The sequence below is a fragment of the Salvelinus namaycush genome, chromosome 19 (genome assembly GCF_016432855.1).
Source record: "Salvelinus namaycush isolate Seneca chromosome 19, SaNama_1.0, whole genome shotgun sequence".
Lineage (NCBI taxonomy): Eukaryota > Metazoa > Chordata > Actinopteri > Salmoniformes > Salmonidae > Salvelinus > Salvelinus namaycush.
The window spans coordinates 37,767,856-37,785,779 of record NC_052325.1 but is presented as its reverse complement, the minus strand read 5'-3'; the positions used below and the strand labels follow the sequence as shown (position 1 = coordinate 37,785,779).

General features: G+C 45.2%; 1 protein-coding gene across 3 annotated transcripts in view; it reads left to right on the top strand.

Annotated features, from left to right (window-relative positions):
* The first annotated feature begins 5 nt into the window (after positions 1 to 5).
* LOC120064391 (dynein, cytoplasmic 1, intermediate chain 2a) overlaps positions 6 to 17,924 on the top strand; it is a 23,689-nt gene continuing 5,770 nt past the window's right edge. Inside the window, exons 1-13 of one of the 3 annotated variants that reach the window (XM_039014939.1) lie at positions 6 to 104; positions 1,764 to 1,881; positions 2,562 to 2,676; positions 3,552 to 3,642; positions 5,112 to 5,227; positions 10,890 to 10,982; positions 11,211 to 11,373; positions 11,508 to 11,607; positions 12,695 to 12,820; positions 13,918 to 14,064; positions 14,238 to 14,351; positions 14,722 to 14,855; positions 16,063 to 16,207. In XM_039014939.1, coding sequence (XP_038870867.1) covers positions 1,774 to 1,881; positions 2,562 to 2,676; positions 3,552 to 3,642; positions 5,112 to 5,227; positions 10,890 to 10,982; positions 11,211 to 11,373; positions 11,508 to 11,607; positions 12,695 to 12,820; positions 13,918 to 14,064; positions 14,238 to 14,351; positions 14,722 to 14,855; positions 16,063 to 16,207 — 1,452 coding nt within the window. In that variant the 5' untranslated portion in view covers positions 6 to 104; positions 1,764 to 1,773. Of the gene's footprint in view, positions 137 to 267; positions 518 to 1,763; positions 1,882 to 2,561; positions 2,677 to 3,551; positions 3,643 to 5,111; positions 5,228 to 10,889; positions 10,983 to 11,210; positions 11,374 to 11,507; positions 11,608 to 12,694; positions 12,821 to 13,917; positions 14,065 to 14,237; positions 14,352 to 14,721; positions 14,856 to 16,062; positions 16,208 to 17,924 lie in introns of those variants that run through there. The other 2 variants (XM_039014940.1, XM_039014941.1) reach the window with 2 other exon arrangements.

Here is a 17,924-nt window from a genome sequence, read left to right as displayed (position 1 = left end):
GGGCCTTCTCAATTCGTGGCTGTGGTAACTGGTGAGGACCGTTGTGTTGGTGCTTCAGGAAAGGATCCTGGATTCAAGCGATTAGAAAGCCAAGGAGAAATACGGTTTGTTACCAAACTACAAGTGAAACGTGGAGGTAGCGTGTAAATGAAAACGTGTGCTGAGATTTAGTCGTTAGCCAGCCATCAGTTTTCCCCGAGATGGTTGGCTAGCCGCTAGCTAACTAAGTAACAGCTAACGTTAGCCTGTTGCAGGCCAATTGTGATAGCTAGCTAATCTAAACTTTGCAACTAGGCTTGAATGTAACATAGTTGAAAGATTGGTAGATCGATTTTTTTGTTGTTGTAAGAGGCAGGTAGCGAATCAATGTTTTCAACTTGAAGAGGTCATTCCGGATGCCAAGACAAAGTCAATTCTTCTAGCCAACGTTCGCTGGCTAGCAATTTTGGTCAGTCAGTCTGTTGGGTGGGGCCGCAGCTAACTTGCAGCTGACAGTCCTGACAGTCTTCTAACGTTAGTAAGTAAAACAATGGTGTTTTTCGGATGTGTAGAATTTTAAGATAACATTCTCTACCTGCTCTCTACAAACCGTACTAGCTATGTAACTTAGCTAGCGCACTGGTTCAAGTGATAGCGAGGCAAGAAGATGCTGATGATGCTGCTCAAAGCTATCATTCATAACTTGACCACAGCACAGTCAACTAGTCACTGTACTTTCTCGGCGTGATTCTTGCCAGCATCACTTATGTTGGAGCTCATGATGTCCTCTTTACTTCTGTTTTTAAAATGGTTATTTTGTTATTTGATATTTTACCAATAAAATACATTTTGAATGTTTGAGTTAGCTAGCTACAGTCCTTGTATTAGCTTACATTTCCTGTTGCAGAAGTCTGCATTTACATGAACACTACTTGAAAAGCTTAATTTATTGGGTGTTTTTGTATGAAAATGACAATGTATGAGTTTTAAAGAAGTTGCATCAACCACATTATCTCAAGGTGGTTGATCAAATTTAATTTACTTAATGTAATGTGCTTTAGACCATCTGAAAAGGAAGGCTTAGAAACCTAATTCATTACAAAGCTCAGAGACCTCCATTCATTGTCTTAAGTTGTGCAATTAAGTCAAATGTCTTAAAGTGGTCCCTGTGTTGGGTGTTGAAAGGGTCAGGTGCTGTGGAGGATATGAGGGCTGATCAATGCTGTATACAGAATGGTAAAGCCTCTCTTGAAGTGATCAACCTAATCTCTCTATGAGCGCACTCTGAAGTTGGTTAGAGTTGAGTAGACAAAAGCGCATTGAATGGGGCTTTGGACCAGAAAACGATTTTACAGGCCAGGTGGTCAGGACCCTGCTAATGGAAGAGCATCCAACCTTTCTCTGTCTGGACAGTAGAGTGTGCTCTTGAGCCTTATCATTTGTGCCTTGCTGAAACTTCATTCATGATCAAAAACTAGCAGTGGGCCCGCTAGTTAAATGGTTTGACCTGGCAGATCAGAGCAAAGGAGCAGGTGCTATTCTCGTTGATCTGAAAGGTTAAAAAGGAGTGATCTTATTACACTTTCAGAGCAGCTCATGAAATGCTGTCTGCGAAATTGCTTCTGACCATAACCGAGTCTATATTCCAATGTGTAGCATAACTCGTGGTTGTTTTCTGAGTCAAAAATAACACCTGTACAAATGATGGCTTTTTCAGATTTGCCGACTGCTGTAAAATGCTGTAGGTCACCTATCTTGTTCTGAAATGTGTTTGTGTCCTACAGTGTTGGCATCATGTCAGACAAAAGCGAGCTGAAAGCGGAGCTTGAACGGAAGAAGCAACGCCTGGCTCAGATCAGGGAGGAGAAAAAAAGGAAGGAAGATGAGCGCAAAAAGAAAGAGGTAAGTACATGCTTATAGGAACTTTAAATGCCGCCGGAACTAAACTGACCAAAATGGCAGTGTGCATTCTGCTCAAAGTATCTGAGTAGGCCTATTTTACATCAGTGGAAAGAGGAAGCAGTAGCTTCGATTGCAGGGAAAATGCACAGATTCTAAGGCTAGGTTAATTTGTTTTATTAAACTAGAAGTGCTGAGCGACTATTGCTTTTTGAGGTGGTTTTGGTTAGACTATTAAAAAATAATCAAGTTTTTTCGGTTTTGATAATTTAAAAAAAATGTTATGCATTATGTGGGTTGAATGCTGTAACACAAACAATTAATACAAGTTGGTAGTGATGGTAGTGACTGCCCATTACTGCTTATCTCTTATTAACCTTTATTCAGATTACTTTAATAAAATATTTCAGTTCTTGTGTATATTTTTTTATTTGATGACTTCATTTGGGCTTGATCTGATTTACTGCGCATTGAGCTCACAGAAATGTTTTATTATTTTTTAAACGAAATAAAATTCAAGTAATTGAACAATTAGTTGTTTAAAAAACAAAAATAACCAACATTTCAGTTAATCGCCCAGCACTATAAACTAGCCAAATTCAGACAACTCTCCATCAAACCCTCTATTCATCATGCTTACAGTCAGGATACTAACCAGTGTACCTGCTCTGGTTCTCTTCCAGGCTGACCTGAAGAAAGATGCCGCCCCACTGGATGACTCGGATTTGGAGAAAAAGAGACGTGAGACAGATGCCCTTCTGCAGAGCATGGGCATCACATCAGCTGATGTCCCTGTTGGTAAGAAACCATCTACCAGCAGTATTAGAATTTTAACAAATCTCATGAGCATTTTACAAATATTGAGTCTCTCTTGTGTAATGTAGGCCATTTGACTATTGACTGTACATTTTTCTAAACCAAGATTTATGTGAGGATATTGTCACCAAGCTAACAGAAGGGGGCAGAAGTGGTCCATAGTAGATTCATTTATATTGCCTTATGGCTGGTTTGGTCTGTCAATTTGTGATGTCAGTTCCCTACTTTTCTTTATGAATCAGAAAAGGTCATATTATTTTCTATGGTTTCCTATGGTTCCTTAGACTTAATTTAAATAGCTTAAGTGACATTGACATGATTATTTACTTGTTTGTATTTTTGAATTTGATAACACTCTACATGTCTCATCCATTTACTTTTGGTATGTTGATGTGTGCCTAGCTATTTCTAATACTATTGGTATTTGTCTTACTGTTGAATTTTTACTTTTGTTTTCATAGCATATGGGGTGAAATATAACATTTTTCTTTCTTTTCTCCTTTTTGCTGTTCATATCCACTCCATTTTAGCCTTTTTTGCATGACGCATTTGTATAAATTTTTTACCACTTCTGGCACCCCAAAATTGACCTACCTTTGCCCTATTGTGAACATGCCAGCCTCTTTGCATAGTAACAGGGGATACCTGTCATTTTTTTATTTTACCTTTATTTAACTAGGCAAGTCAGTTAAGAACAAATTCTTATTTTCAATGACGGCCTAGGAACAGTGGGTTAACTGCCTTGTTCAGGGGCAGAACGACATATTTTTACCTTGTCAGCTCGGGGATTTAATCTTGCAACCTTTCGGTTACTAGTCCAACGCTCTAACCACTAGACTACCTGTTTCACTATCTAGTCCCTCCTCCCATGTCTCCGACCTCCAAATCTGTGGGCACACCAAGCGAAGCAGGGAGCCAAGACTCGGGCGACGGCGCCGTGGGATCCAGGTACAAACACCCCCCAATCTAATGTTTTAATGTCAAAATGCGTTAATATCTCTCTGCAAAGAGCCTTCATCCTCTAAGCACAGTGCAGCGCTGCTGTAATTTAGGTTGCGATGCATGCCGGGGCTTTTATTGCAGAAATGAATGAGGAACGGTCTCTCCTAATGTCTGTGTCATTTTAAAGGATTTGTGTTTCACAGGTTTGAACAGGTTTCTTCTCTATAAATCCATGTCACAGCTGGAACAGTCAATCCCGTATCTTGGTTTTTAATAAGATATTGCCAATGTTCTTACAATGAAATTTAAACTACCTTTGCATGAGTTTTACTAGATGCACACAGGTGCTTATGTAACCATTTGCCTTATAAACTATGCCTATAAACATGTCCAGTTTTGAGAACACAGTACCAGTGTTGTTCTCCAAATAACACACAAATGCCCACCAACAATACCATTGAAGATCACGATGAATAGCTTATGCCGAGGGTGTGCATGTTTATTTTGTTCGTGTGCTGTTGCATTAGGATGGTCCTAAATGAGCTATAAAACAACAGGGCTGTGGAGATGCCTGGGGGACCCCTAATTAGAGCCCCGGTCCCCCTGCTGAAACTCTAGCTCCTCCAGTGTCCCATCAGAGCCAGGGAGCTCTTCCTCCACCCCAAGGCTCTACGTGTTGCCTCGTTTCCCTCAGCAGCGTGGCCATTTCCTCCACACACGGGAGGTCATGTTTTCGCCCGCAGGGCGCTCCCTCACATGGGATTCCGAGCCGTTGGCGTGACACAGTTCAGGCCTGACCAGCCCCTCAGGCTGCCTCATTAGACCCAGTGTCTTCGCACTCTCAGGACCTGTGTGTGCGTTTTTACCACTCTACGAAAACTTCTGTGTTTCTGAAATGTTCTGAATTGAATACAAGTTTGTTTTTTTAATTGTATTTGTCAGTATAGGCATGTTGAGTGTGTACGTTCTAACTTGTTTCCTCTCTTGGTTTGTGCCTGCTTTCTTGCACTAATGCTGCCTTTTTGCTGTGACACTAACCAGGACTCTACACTGGGACTCTGACCCGTCTACTCTTCAGCTTCACTCTGACTCCGAGCTGGGGTACTGGAACACTACCTTCCTTTCACTTCATCCCTCTTTCAACCTCTAGCCCTGTTGCTCCTCTTGACCCCCTCGAAAGCCATCGTTTTAGATCAGGAAAAAAAGTCATGCCGGTCATGTGTCTCTTGGTGGCGTCTTTCTTTGACCTACAGACACGTTGTTATCCTTCCTTTCCTTCTCCATAAATAAGTGATTATCAGAAGACAAAATCGCACATCCGTCTTAAAGGCGACTTCGGCTTTTGAGGTGCCAATGAAAAGGCTGGAATGTGATAGTAGTACTGTTATGTGCTGTGTCTGGGTCGCCCGGGTTCTTGTTATTGTTTCAGCTCTCCTTGGCCCTGCCGTGGGTCTGAAGGTGTGCTCTGCTTTTAGGCGTGGACCTCTGAAGCTGGGCATGGCCAAGATCACCCATGTTGATTTCCCTCCAAAAGAGACGGTGTCGTACACCAAGGAGACCCAGACGCCTGTGACCACCCAGCAGAAAGAAGGTGAGAAATCTAACCCGAGTACATAGTTACTTTTAGGATTCTATATTTTCGGCACAACTAAAGCTGCCTGACTCGTTGACTGCAAGGTCAGAGAACAGTGCAGTCGATCTATCAAGGTTTCCGAAGGCTACTCTTTTTTGATGTGTGTTGTGGCCGGCTGGCTGGCTGGGTTGTCTGATCATACGAGTGGGAGCAGGAAGTGAACACAAAGTGGAAATGATCTGACCTTACCGAGCACTGAGATGAAAGCCGGGGGAAATTGCAGGGGCCCGGGAAACATAAGAAGTCAAAGGAAAGATTAAATTCGTACACGTAGACTCACTCCTCTCAAAACCCCCATCCTCAAACCAATAGGGCCCTGCTACAATGAATGTGCAGGATGAGAGGGCCAGGGTGAATTGGGAAGAAAGGCAGTAGATTGGGGCTGGATATGAAGCACCTCGTTCATGCCCGGCTAATGCATCTGAACCATGTCAATATGTATGTAATTGCTGCACAGCAGCTTTCATGTGGTCGTCTATGCGTATCTTCAAAAAAAGCACGTTTACCCATAACGTCCACATGTTGAGCACATGTGCCACAATATGCAATATTGTGATTACACCCCTAGTTTATTTTTTTCCCTTCTAAGATGTAGTTCAGAGTGTCTCATAGGCTGAAATCTGTTGTTTACACTGCTTTATCAGCAAGACATATCAGCGACCGCTATAGAGTGCTATGTAGCATAGTCGGTTTTATTTACACTGCGAGTGAGTTAAAGAGATTCATTATTTATGCTTGATGGTTTGTGTTCGGAGGTTTGGGTTGATGAACAAAGATTGATTCCCTGCACGGGTTACTTGTCTCTTCTAAGTTCCCCCTTCACACTTCAGACTGCATAGAACCCAGTTAGATGCCTGTCAGATCAATCTCCAGTGGAAACTAGCCAGAGGACTTGGTGATTTGTCATTGAGGAATGTGAAATGCAAGCGGTCTGGCTGTGAACAGATTGTGTGACTCTGTGGATACTCATACCCAATGGGTAAAGGATAAAGAGCAGAGCTCTGTCTGTTCTGTTCTGTGGAGGGCGGCATAGAGACTGTCTTTAGGGCATTGTAACACTGTGTTAAACAAGGATGGTTTCTGTTGGCTGTTCAACACTAGACCCCCCCCCCCTCCGCTCTCTCTGCCACTCTGTAATCATTTCATCAACTCTCTCGCTTACCTGTCTTCTCCCTTCACCCAATAGGCACATAACAAAACACACTCAGTGACATTGTGCGCTTTCGCGCCATCACTCCTGGCACTTGGTGAGGCGGCGTCCCCTCGCCTGCTCACACCCTTCTGCGCATATTTGATGTTCGTGTGGCGTTGGTCGCGTGCACTGATTGAGCGATTCATCATGTTGTCAAGAGGAGGCGACGGCACTGTAAACTCAAGGTCAACGGGCGGTGGCATTGGAGGAAGGTGCTGCCGTGCCATGCTAGACAGAGAGCGAAGGAGAGAGATCCTAAATTGTCCCCATAGATGACCCACCATCTCCAAAAAAAAGCACAACAAGCTGATTAGTGTTCTTTTATTTTGGGTAGGGGGGGACTGGTCCTTCCAGCTCCCATCCTGTAGAACAGGGCTCTCCAACCCTGGTCCTGGAGAGCTACCGTCCTGTAGAACAGGGCTCTCCAACCCTGGTCCTGGAGAGCTACCGTCCTGTAGAACAGGGCTCTCCAACCCTGGTCCTGGAGAGCTACCGTCCTGTAGAACAGGGCTCTCCAACCCTGGTCCTGGAGAGCTACCGTCCTGTAGAACAGGGCTCTCCAACCCTGGTCCTGGAGAGCTACCGTCCTGTAGAACAGGGCTCTCCAACCCTGGTCCTGGAGAGCTACCGTCCTGTAGAACAGGGTTTGTGGTTTTATCCCTAGCACTACACTGCCAATTCAAATAATCAAAGCTTGATGTTTAGTTGGTTATTTGAATCAGCTGTGTAGTGCTAGGGCAAAAACCAAAACGTGCACCCAGGGAGGGCCCTAGGACCGAGTTTGAGAAACCCTGAACTAGGTTACTAGGAGTCCAGTGTAGACGCAAATTTTGTGACCTGGTGGGAAAGAATCTATTAGTTAGAGACGTTTCCCCATTAATCGTAAGTTCCACCAATATTTATAAAAGCAATACTCGCTGTTTTGCTTGGATGGTTGTAATTCCCACTCCAGGTCATACAAGGAAAGGCAGTGAATCAGGATAGTGTGTAGAAATCAAACGTAGTGGTAGCCTAGATATAGAACACTGTGTTCAGGCTACAGCAGTGGACTTTATGCAATGTCAGTAAGTGCTGCTTAGCAAGATGTAATTATGGAAAAAATATATGGGGGAATTCATCGAGTGTCCTGCCTGAAGCTCTGTTTAAAAAGGCTTCATGCAATACAAGAGAGAGTAGAGCGTTTGAGTAAATTTGAAATGTAATTAAATGTGATTTGTTTTAATCACTTGGATTTGGGGGAAGGTCATAACTTTGAATCACTAAAGGAACTCAACTCAACAGCCTCTTGTTTGAAGTGGCACTCTTTTGAACATTGTCACCTTTCATACTCTTGGCACTTGTCGATTAGTCCCCCTTAACTGACTGTATTGTTGAATTAAATGTAGGCCTAGGTTACCATTTAACTACAGTTTCAGCATGCTCATCAATTATAGTGGAGTTTATTCAAAGACACGAATGTGAGAAAATAACCAGAAATAGAGATTTTATAGGGTAAAAACATTTGCTGAATCCCTATCACATCTTCACAGAAAGGTCTTTTTTCCCTTTTGTCTCAATCCTCTGTCTGTTGAGAGAGAAAGAAAGAGCGAGAGAGACGGGGGTAGATACACAGAGAGAGCGAGAGAGGTAACCAGTGCTCCAAGTGTGTAAACTCAACAAAAGCCTCCCATTTCACAGCTGACTGAACCCTGATTAACCTGCTCGTCAGAACGGCTGCAGGGCCACTGCTGAAATCTCCCGGGTTGTGTTGGGTCGTGGTGGCTTGATGTATTTTCATCTGTTACCTCGCACAGAAAGAAAACATACCATGACCATTATGCCAACTGGTCATTGTCCCTTCAGTAAATCCCTATCTGACACTGTAGTATAAATGTGATGCAGGCCTGTGCTATGCACGTAAAGATATTCTGTTGGTACTAGTAAAATACGTGTACATTTGCAGCATTGTGATTATTATTATTTTAGCTTTTTTGCCATTTTCTTTTTAGCTGGCAAACACAAGAAATGATTAATGATTAAAAGGAATGTTCTCATATGCGATTTGTGAGCAGTTATGAGTAATGCTGTCTACTTTAGACTCAAAGGGAAGTACATTTTCATTTACGGATTGAAAACGAACCGTGAATCGATTGAAGCCATGGTGTCCTCTGTGTTTAACACTTAAGTAGGGTCTCTCTGTACTCACAGACCGTCTACTCTCCACACTCCTCCACTGCAGCTAGAAAAGACCAACAGTGGACGCTGGTTTTGGTGCAACAGCCTTTAGTAAACTGGCATGTGGAAGTCCGATTTGTGTTGTCCGTTCTGTGGATGAGACGAACACACCTGCAGTGGGGAGTGAAGGTCATTAGTTTTGTACTTGAACAACACACTGGGCCCACTTTGCTTTTGCATTAATATAGTGTCTTGACAAAGACCTGTGATTACACCTCCCTCCCCCGGTACCACTCCCCCCCCCCCCCCCCAAAAAAGCATTTCTTTTTTAAAAGTGGTACAAAAGCCATAATTGGGCCTGCTTTGAGGGGAGGTGTCGGTGTGCAGTACATGGTTGATCCGGGTGAATTCTGTTAAATGCCCCCTCCCCACCCCCTGGTTCTGACCCCCACCCCCCACTCCCTCCAGCGGGGTCACCAGGATCACTAGATTTTCTCCAAATGGCCGTTTTGGCTGGCAGGTGCATTATACCCTTTATTTTCAGATTGTCCTTCCGCTCCTAATGCCTGGCAGGTTGATTGCTCTGCCTGCCTCGCCGGGGGAAAGGGCTGACGAGCGCAGCCGGGCCCATCTGAAAGACAGTGATTACTGTTTTCCTTTAAGCCTGATTGAGGCCCTTGAAAGGAAGGATTTTAACCTTCTCCTTTGGGTTCCAGGGTACGGCCGTCCATTGAAATGGCTTGCCATCAACCCAGTTCTGTAAACTCATCAGAACACCCAATGCCCCCCCCCCCCCAACCTCCATGGGAGACAGGAACGAGAAGAACTTTATATAGGCAGATGTCGTTATCAGTTAGGTGTCAAACATCCGGCCCGTGGGTGGTTTGAGTGGGCGGGAAAAAAAATATTTTACCAAATCAAAACTGTGTATAAATTATAATGGACCATTCATACAGTTTCTTGACTGTGCCCAGCCCACTAATTATCACTGAAATCAAAGCTATTGACAGCCAGGGAGCATAGAACATTCCCCAAGTTATAGATGGAAGACAATTTATAATTTTTTTAGCTAAATTTGACGGCGAGGAAATATAACCAATTTTCAGTGGGGCCCTTGAGACCTCGTGGAAGGCCGACTGCGGCTCCCGGGGAAAAATGAGTTTGGCACCCCTGATTTTAGATGATCTCAGTGGAAATGGAACAGTTGTGTGCAACGCTGCTGCCGTCATAGATTAACTGTACCTAGAGCTCTAAAAGGTAGACAATTGTACATTTTTCTCATCCACATGAATGTGTTTGTTGTAAACAATCTATTTCTACGTTGAATGGGCGTGTATGGAGAGGAGACGGTGAGGTGCTTGTTTGAGATAGGAGAGTTGTCTAGTGTGTGAAAGTCTGAGCCAGTGTGTGGTTTGCCAGCTGGTCGGGCCTACAAGCTGTATTTTTGTCGTACGTTCTCCGAGGTTGAATAGCAGTCTGTGGACCCCCTGGTGGGGCGGTAATTGCACGGGCTTGCCGTTCAGAGAGACTTGTCTAGGGGCGGTCAGGCGGAAAACCTCTGTGCCATCCTCATGCCACCTTTCTGAGGCCAACAAGACAATCAAAGCAGCGCCATCTGGCTAGCACCCGTCCTGTCAGCTGGTCGGACCAATGGGAGTGGGCCTGGGCAGCTGCTCCTCGTCCTCTGTCCCGCTGACCCCGGACCCTGGCCTGGATGGAAGGGGGCAACTTGTCGCTGGGACATGGAGGAGATAGCTACACTGAGAAGTGCAAAAAAAAACAACTGTTGAATAGCTGGGCCTCATTATCAGCGAGGGGGGGGGGGGGGGGGGGGTGACACAGCGGGGGTCTGGTCCTAGGGCCCCCCCTTCACACAAATGACAACCTCCAGTGCTTTAGAGGCACAGGTCCTTTCAGAGAGGTGACATTGAGTTGGCAAACCAAACAAATGAGAGGCAGAGGCACATAATGATTCCATTCCCATACCCATGCTAGCCTGCTTACCATTCAGTGTGCACGTTGAAGAGAAACTATGTTGCAGATGGAGACTAGTTGTAGACATTAGGAATGAACCAAACATTGACACAGAGTTGCAGGATCAATTGTCACTTTAAAACCATTGTCATTGAAATCGTCTGCGGTTTCTAACGTTTGTCATTAGCCGCTGTCACATTTGGCATGACTAATCTTGTATAAACCATGAAATGTAAAGCGTTGCCAGTTTCTTTTTCTTATGTAGTGTTGAATTGAAATCGTCCACCTTTTACCCAACAGAGGAAGACGAGGAGGAGGAGGAGGAGATTGCTCCACCACAACCAGTGCTTGAGATCCAAACGGAGAAACCAGACCAGAAAGAGGAGGAGGAAGGTAGGAGTTGTGGTGCGAAACGATTAACGATTGAACTTCTTTGATGTCATCTTCATTGAAGAATCCTACCAACCATTTTGGCGGGATTTTGACTTCCAAGTGTTGTATGATGGCCCCCCCCCACCCCCCCCCCCCCCCCCCCCCCCCGAATATAATTTGAATAAGACGACCCCAATCTGTTAGATGGCTCTGTATTGTTTGTCCATAACTTTTACTGTCTCTGTCTAGCACCTCCACAAGAGCTGACTGAGGAGGAGAAGCTGCAGATCCTCCACTCTGAGCAGTTCATAACCTTCTTTGACCACAGCACCCGCATCGTGGAGCGGGCCCTGTCCCAACACGTGGACGTCTTCTTCGACTACAGTGGTCGCGAGATGGAGGAGAAGGAAGGGTAGAGAGAGAAGATCTTTTTTTTCCCTTCTTCCATTTGGCATCACCTGAATAGTAAAGGCAGAATACAGTCGCTGTTTTAGTCATAGGAAGGAGTGCAGCGTTATTATTATGACTGACTATGCTGTTCCCTAGTGAGATCCAAGCTGGGGCCAAGCTGTTTCTGAACAGACAGTTTGTGGATGAGCGCTGGTCTAAGCATCGCGTGGTCACCTGTCTGGACTGGTCCCCTCAGGTAAAACACGCTCCTGGGTGAAGTTTGTCCGTGGTGCAGATCTAGGATCAGCTTCCCCTGACCCAATCCTAACCTTAACCATTGGTGGGGGAAAATGCAAAACTAACCCAAGATCAGCATCTAGGGGGAACTTCACCCTACACCGGTTAAACACAACACCATCAGTCACCATTGGCTCATCGTCATGACGCGACCTTTTCACTGACTTAGTCACTGAGTCAAAACGCCAGCAGTAGTTGTTGATGGTTTCACTGGCCCCTGTGTCTTTGTGAATCATGTCACACTGCGTCGCTGCGTGTCCGAATTCAACCACAAGTTGTTTACTGTTAGAAGGAAGTACGTTAACACATTGAGTCTTTAGCTACCTCACCACTGCCCTAAATCTGTACCATAAACACAGCACTCGTTTTTCATATTAGACATTTAGCCACGTTCCCCCGGGAGCCGGGGCCGTGTCGTGCACAAATTGTCACTTAGTATGAGTCCGTAATCATTTGTTTCCCCTTATGTCTCTCTTCATTTGATCCTAGTTCCACAATGTCTTCTGACAGTGATTGAACACCGACTCATTGTTCGCCACTGCGTTGCTTGCTCAGAGGGATATCCATTCCCTTGTGCTAAATTGTGTATTCGCCGACTGTAAACTTCAGTTGTTCCAATATGAGAAGCAGCAGAGGTTAATGGTTTGTTTACATCTGGTAAGTGTTTGAGAGCAGGTCTTTCAAGCATTTCTTTCCTCAGCCGTTTCTCCCTGCGTTTTTAGTGTGCGCTGGGGTTGTGTTTCAAAGGTCTCCAACGACTTGCGGTGGCCAACTTTACTACCGTGGTTCACTCATCTCTCTCAGAAGTCTAGTCCCCTAGTCCTTTAACATTATGCCAAGCCGTAGCATCCAAACGTTATTTACCAGACTGCGCTGTTGGGGGAAAAGTTTCCCGGCCATAAATCTTGTTGGAGAAGGGGGTGGTTACGCATTCTGCTCGGCATTCACCGGCACTGCTGAGGGCAGGCTTGTTCACATGGAGCCAAGCCTGGAGGCCATGTCTACTTCCTCTTGACATTCATTTGGGCTGATTTGTCTGTCACCAGTATCCTGAGCTGCTGGTTGCCTCATACAACAACAACGAGGAAGCCCCCCACGAGCCGGACGGGGTGGCCCTGGTCTGGAACATGAAGTACAAGAAGAACACTCCGGAATACGTCTTCCACTGCCAGGTACTAAAGCCACCCAGGGCCCCTCTCTCTCTCTCTCTCTCTCTCTGCCCCCTCCCTCCCCTTCCCTCTGCCTCATGGGTGGCTCTCTCCCTGACGGGTGTGGCACACCGCCAACCATCCCTCCCACCTCTCTCTGCCTCTCTCTCTCTTTCTCATCCACATTGTGATTTCACCGGGCTGGCGTTGACCACCACATCTATCCACATGTTAGTGAGGCGCCGGAGAAGAGCAGTGGTGCAATAGCTGGCCGGGGTTTAAGGGGCTGCAGCAGTAGTGTTACGTGTGCTGTGCTGCGCAGTGCTGGAGTGGTTATCATGTGTACCTAAACAAGGGCCCTGTGTTCAGCAGAGAGAGAGCAGCTCCTCCACTCCTTATTATCCTGCGTGCCCTGAGGTTCCCAGACCAAGACGGGTTGAGTAGAACCACATGTTGCTTCCGCCAGAGCGGATGTAGTCCCAGGCACATTGCTTCGACGAAATAAAACTGAGCAGAAGTGTGAACTCATTTTTCTCTATGCCTCCAAGTGAGCTGGGAATGTGTTTTTAAAATAAAATGTCATTTTTTTTTTTCACCTTTTTGGAAAAAAATCGACATGGATGGATGAATGAATGATTACATATGGCTAGGTTTACGGGGGGTGTGTTTCAGGCTACGGGGAAGGTAGGGCTTGGACCAGGCAGCCAGAGACCAAGTAAAGAGACCACACATAATAAACTAGCACGAATAATGTAGACATAATCCATACCTGATATATCCTGTCGTGAGTAGCTTCCAGCAGGAGGCTCTGCCATGAGGGGTGAAGTGGGAGTCATGGAAAACACAGGATAGTTGAAGTGTAAATGAAAATGAGCAGCCGGCTGTACAGCACACTGGCATACTGCTGCGCTACCCTGAATGGCCCAGGTCTGTGTATTATTTTGAGCTGGTCTGAAATAGGGGGGGGGGGGGGGGGGCACGCAGACGTTTTTTGATTGGAGGTGACAGACGTACATCACCAGAGAGCTGTCGCCGTTTCACCGTGCGCTCGTTAGTCTCAGCAGACGCTGACATGGCCCTGTCTCTTACGCACACACACTCTCTGTCTGTGTGTGCGCCAGTCTGCAGTGATGTCGGCCGCCTTTGCCAGATTCCACCCTAACCTGGTGGTGGGGGGCACCTACTCGGGGCAGATCGTTCTGTGGGACAACAGGAGCAACAAGAGGACCCCCGTGCAGAGGACCCCTCTGTCAGCAGCAGCACACACGGTATAACACAACACACTCATCTGCCAATCAACCATCACCAAAATGATTTTATCTCAACAGTTACATTGAACACACGGTCAGACGAGCAGAGTGCAGAAACAATGGTGACGCCGGTGTGTTGTAAACAGACTGATCGTGGGGGGCCTTGTTCCCCTGTCTCCCCCTCTGTGCAGCACCCAGTGTACTGTGTGAACGTGGTGGGCACCCAGAACGCCCACAACCTCATTAGCATCTCTACCGATGGCAAGATGTGTTCCTGGAGCCTGGACATGCTGTCTCAACCGCAGGTAGGTACCGCCCTTCACGCTCCGCCTATTCTCCACGCACTTCACGTCGGCCCATTTTTATAGGGCATGTCAAACACCGGGACCTCACTAAACCCATTCGTTTCAGCCGCTACGTTTTTGTTTTGGGGGGGGGGGGCACTCACTAAACTTATTTTTGCGCTCAAATAATTTTTTATTTTTAATTCAAGGAAATGAACTCTGCTAGCAATGGCAATCCAACAGCGCTGCCGAACCCACACGTCAAATGTTAATCATTTATTTAAATTGCTAGCTGAATTTCGGTTATGCAGTGTATTAACATGCAGGCCGGGGCAGAGAGAGAGCTGGTTGGGAATGTTATTCTACTCTGTTCCCTCCCTCTAATCTACAGGACAGCCTGGAGCTGGTGTTCAAGCAGTCGAAGGCCGTCGCTGTCACCTCCATGTCTTTCCCCCTCGGAGATGTCAACAACTTTGCGGTGGGGAGCGAGGACGGGTCCGTCTACATGGCGTGTCGTCATGGAAGGTACAACAATATTAACCAGAACCCCAGCCCCCTGCGTCCCCATTGCCTCCGGCTAGGCAGATACCTCCAGGAAAGTGAGGAGGCTTGTTAGGCCCCGGTTTAAAACAGTATTTCGTCATAGGTTCCTGCCTTTCTAGGGAGTTTTTCCCAGCCACCGTGCTTCTACATTGCTTGCTCTCTGGGGTTTTAGGCTGGGTTTCTGTATAAGCACTTTGTGACATCTGCTGAGGCAAAAAGGGCTTTATAAATACTTTTGATTTGATATGTCAAATAAATACACCCCCCTCACTTCCCCAAGCAATATGAATCCAACACTTGATCTCCTGCTGTTTTGAGGTTTTCACTCCTACCCCAGTCATCCTGTGTTGCTTCGCTTCTGTCAGTTATGTTTGTAAAGGTCGCGCAACATAAACGGGACACACATGGAGGGGAAAGATATCATTTCTTCTGGAGGAGTCCTCCCTCGGTGTGAGGGAGTTTGTTTAAAACCGGATGTCCCAAAGAGACTCTCATCTGAGGATCGTTACACAATGCTCTCGTTTGAGAGCGAGAAAGACAGAGGGTGGCCCAAGCAAACAGTCAGTGTGTCCACTTGTGAGGCGGCAGAGCCGCGTGGCTTGACTCGAGTGCTTCCTGCCTGCGATGGAGGGACAAATCTCTGAGCTACGGTGCTATCGCTTATGTCCTGCGTTATGCCCGGAGATCGCCGAGAAGGGGATAGTTGCCAGGTTCTGCGTTGCATGATCACCTCTGTAATTGAGGGACTAATTTTCCAGCTAATTTTCTAATGGTATGATACTCTCATCCCAGTTAATAACGCATAAGCATCTCTCATGCTGGGTATTTATCTCTCGAGGTAATTATCAGAGCCACAGCCTAGTAACAGCTCTGCAACATGTGGCTCTTTAGATGAAGACTGCCCCTCTCTCACCACCGAGCTGGGAATCTACATCCATGGCACATTAAAAGGGGAGTTCTTTCAACTTAAATGTCATTTCCGACGTAAATTGAGACAAAAAGTGAGGTCTTGACCAAACCTTGTGTGCTCTGAAAGTCAGAAATATATGCTTGAATATTTCATGTATATTATTTTGGTAATGATATCACGTTATATATGCTAATGTTTCATCAGGGGGAAATTAATGTAACGTGGTGTTGGCTATGTATTGTTTTCTTATCCCCTGTGTGTTGTATGTTTGGTCCACAGTAAAGCAGGGATCAGTGAGATGTTTGAGGGCCACCACGGGCCTATCACAGGGATAGACTGTCACACAGCGACCGGGCCTGTTGACTTCTCCCATCTGTTTGTCACCTCCTCCTTTGACTGGACCGTCAAGCTGTGGAGCACCAAGGTACTGTGCCCTCTCGCCACTAGAAAACCTGCTGTTACTGTGATGCGTCCCAAATGGCACCGTATTCCCTACATAGTGCACTACTTTTGACCAGAGCCCTATGGGTGCCATTTAGGAAGGAACATGTACACTGAGTGTACAAAACATTAGGAACACCTGCTCTTTTCATGACAGACTGACCAGGCGAATCCCGATGAGAGCTATGATCCCTTATTGATGTAATTTGTTAAATCCACTTCAATCAGTGTAGATAAAGGGGAGGAGATGGGTTAAAAAATGTTTTAAAAAACCTGTCTAGGCCCGGGGTTCCGCTAGCGGAACCCCCCCCCCCCACATTCCACTGAAAAGGCAGCGCGCGAAATTCAAAAAACATTTTTTTGAAATATTTAACTTTCACACATTAACAAGTCCAATACAGCAAATGAAAGATAAACATCTTGTGAATCCAGCCAACATGTCCGATTAAAAAAAAAAAAAATTGTTTTACAGCGAAAACACCACGTATATTTATGTTAGCTCACCACCAAATACAAAAAAACAGACATTTCTTTCACAGCACAGGTAGCTTGCACAAAACCCCCAAATAGAGATAGAATTAGTCACTAACCAAGAAACAACTTCATCAGATGACAGTCTTATAACATGTTATACAATAAATCTATGTTTTGTTTGGAAAATGTGCATATTTCAGGTATAAATCATAGTTTTACATTGCAGCTACAATCACAAATACCCCCGAAGCAGCAAGAATAACTAGAGAGAGCAACGTGAAATACCTAAATACTCATCATAAAACATTTATGAAAAATACATGGTGTACAGCAAATGAAAGATAAACATCTTGTGAATCCAGCCAATATTTCAGATTTTTTAAGTGTTTTACAGCAAACACAATATAGCATTATATTAGCGTACCACAATAGCCAACCACACAACCGCATTCATTCACCGCAAAGGTAGCGATCTCAAAAAAAACGCAAAAGATATAATATTATTCACTAACCTTGACAAACTTCATCAGATGACAGTCCTGTAACATCATGTTACACAATACATATATGTTTTGTTCGAAAATGTGCATATTTAGCGGTACAAATCGTGGTTTTACAATGTGAATACGTAGCCAAACTGCACAAAATTATCCGGATATATTTCTGACACTCATCTAATCAAAGAACTCATCATAAACTTTACTAAAAAATACATGTTGTACAGCAAATGAAAGATACACTAGTTCTTAATGCAATCGCCGTGTTAGAATTCTAAAAATAACTTTAGTACGACATACAGCTTACGTTATAGCGAGACAGCGCCTGCAATGAGGGCGGAAAATAGTACTAAACATTTTCCACAGAAATACGAAATAACATCATAAATGGTTCCTACTTTTGCTGAGCTTCCATCAGAATGTTGTACAAGAGTCCTTTGTCCAGAATAATCGTTGTTTGGTGTTAGAATGTCCTCTTCTCCTGTCGAATTAGCAACCAAAGCTAGCCAAGTGGCGCGAAGTTGTCCATCTTCACCAAATGCAGAGAACGGAAAACGCCAAAACTCCCGATAAACGTTCAATAATCTGATAAAGCTATATTGAAAAAACATACTATACGATGATATTATCACATGTATCAAATAAAATCAAAGCCGGAGATATTAGCCGTCTATACCGAAAGCTTTTCAGAAGGCAATCCAGGGTTCCTTCCCGCGCCTTGCTGAACAA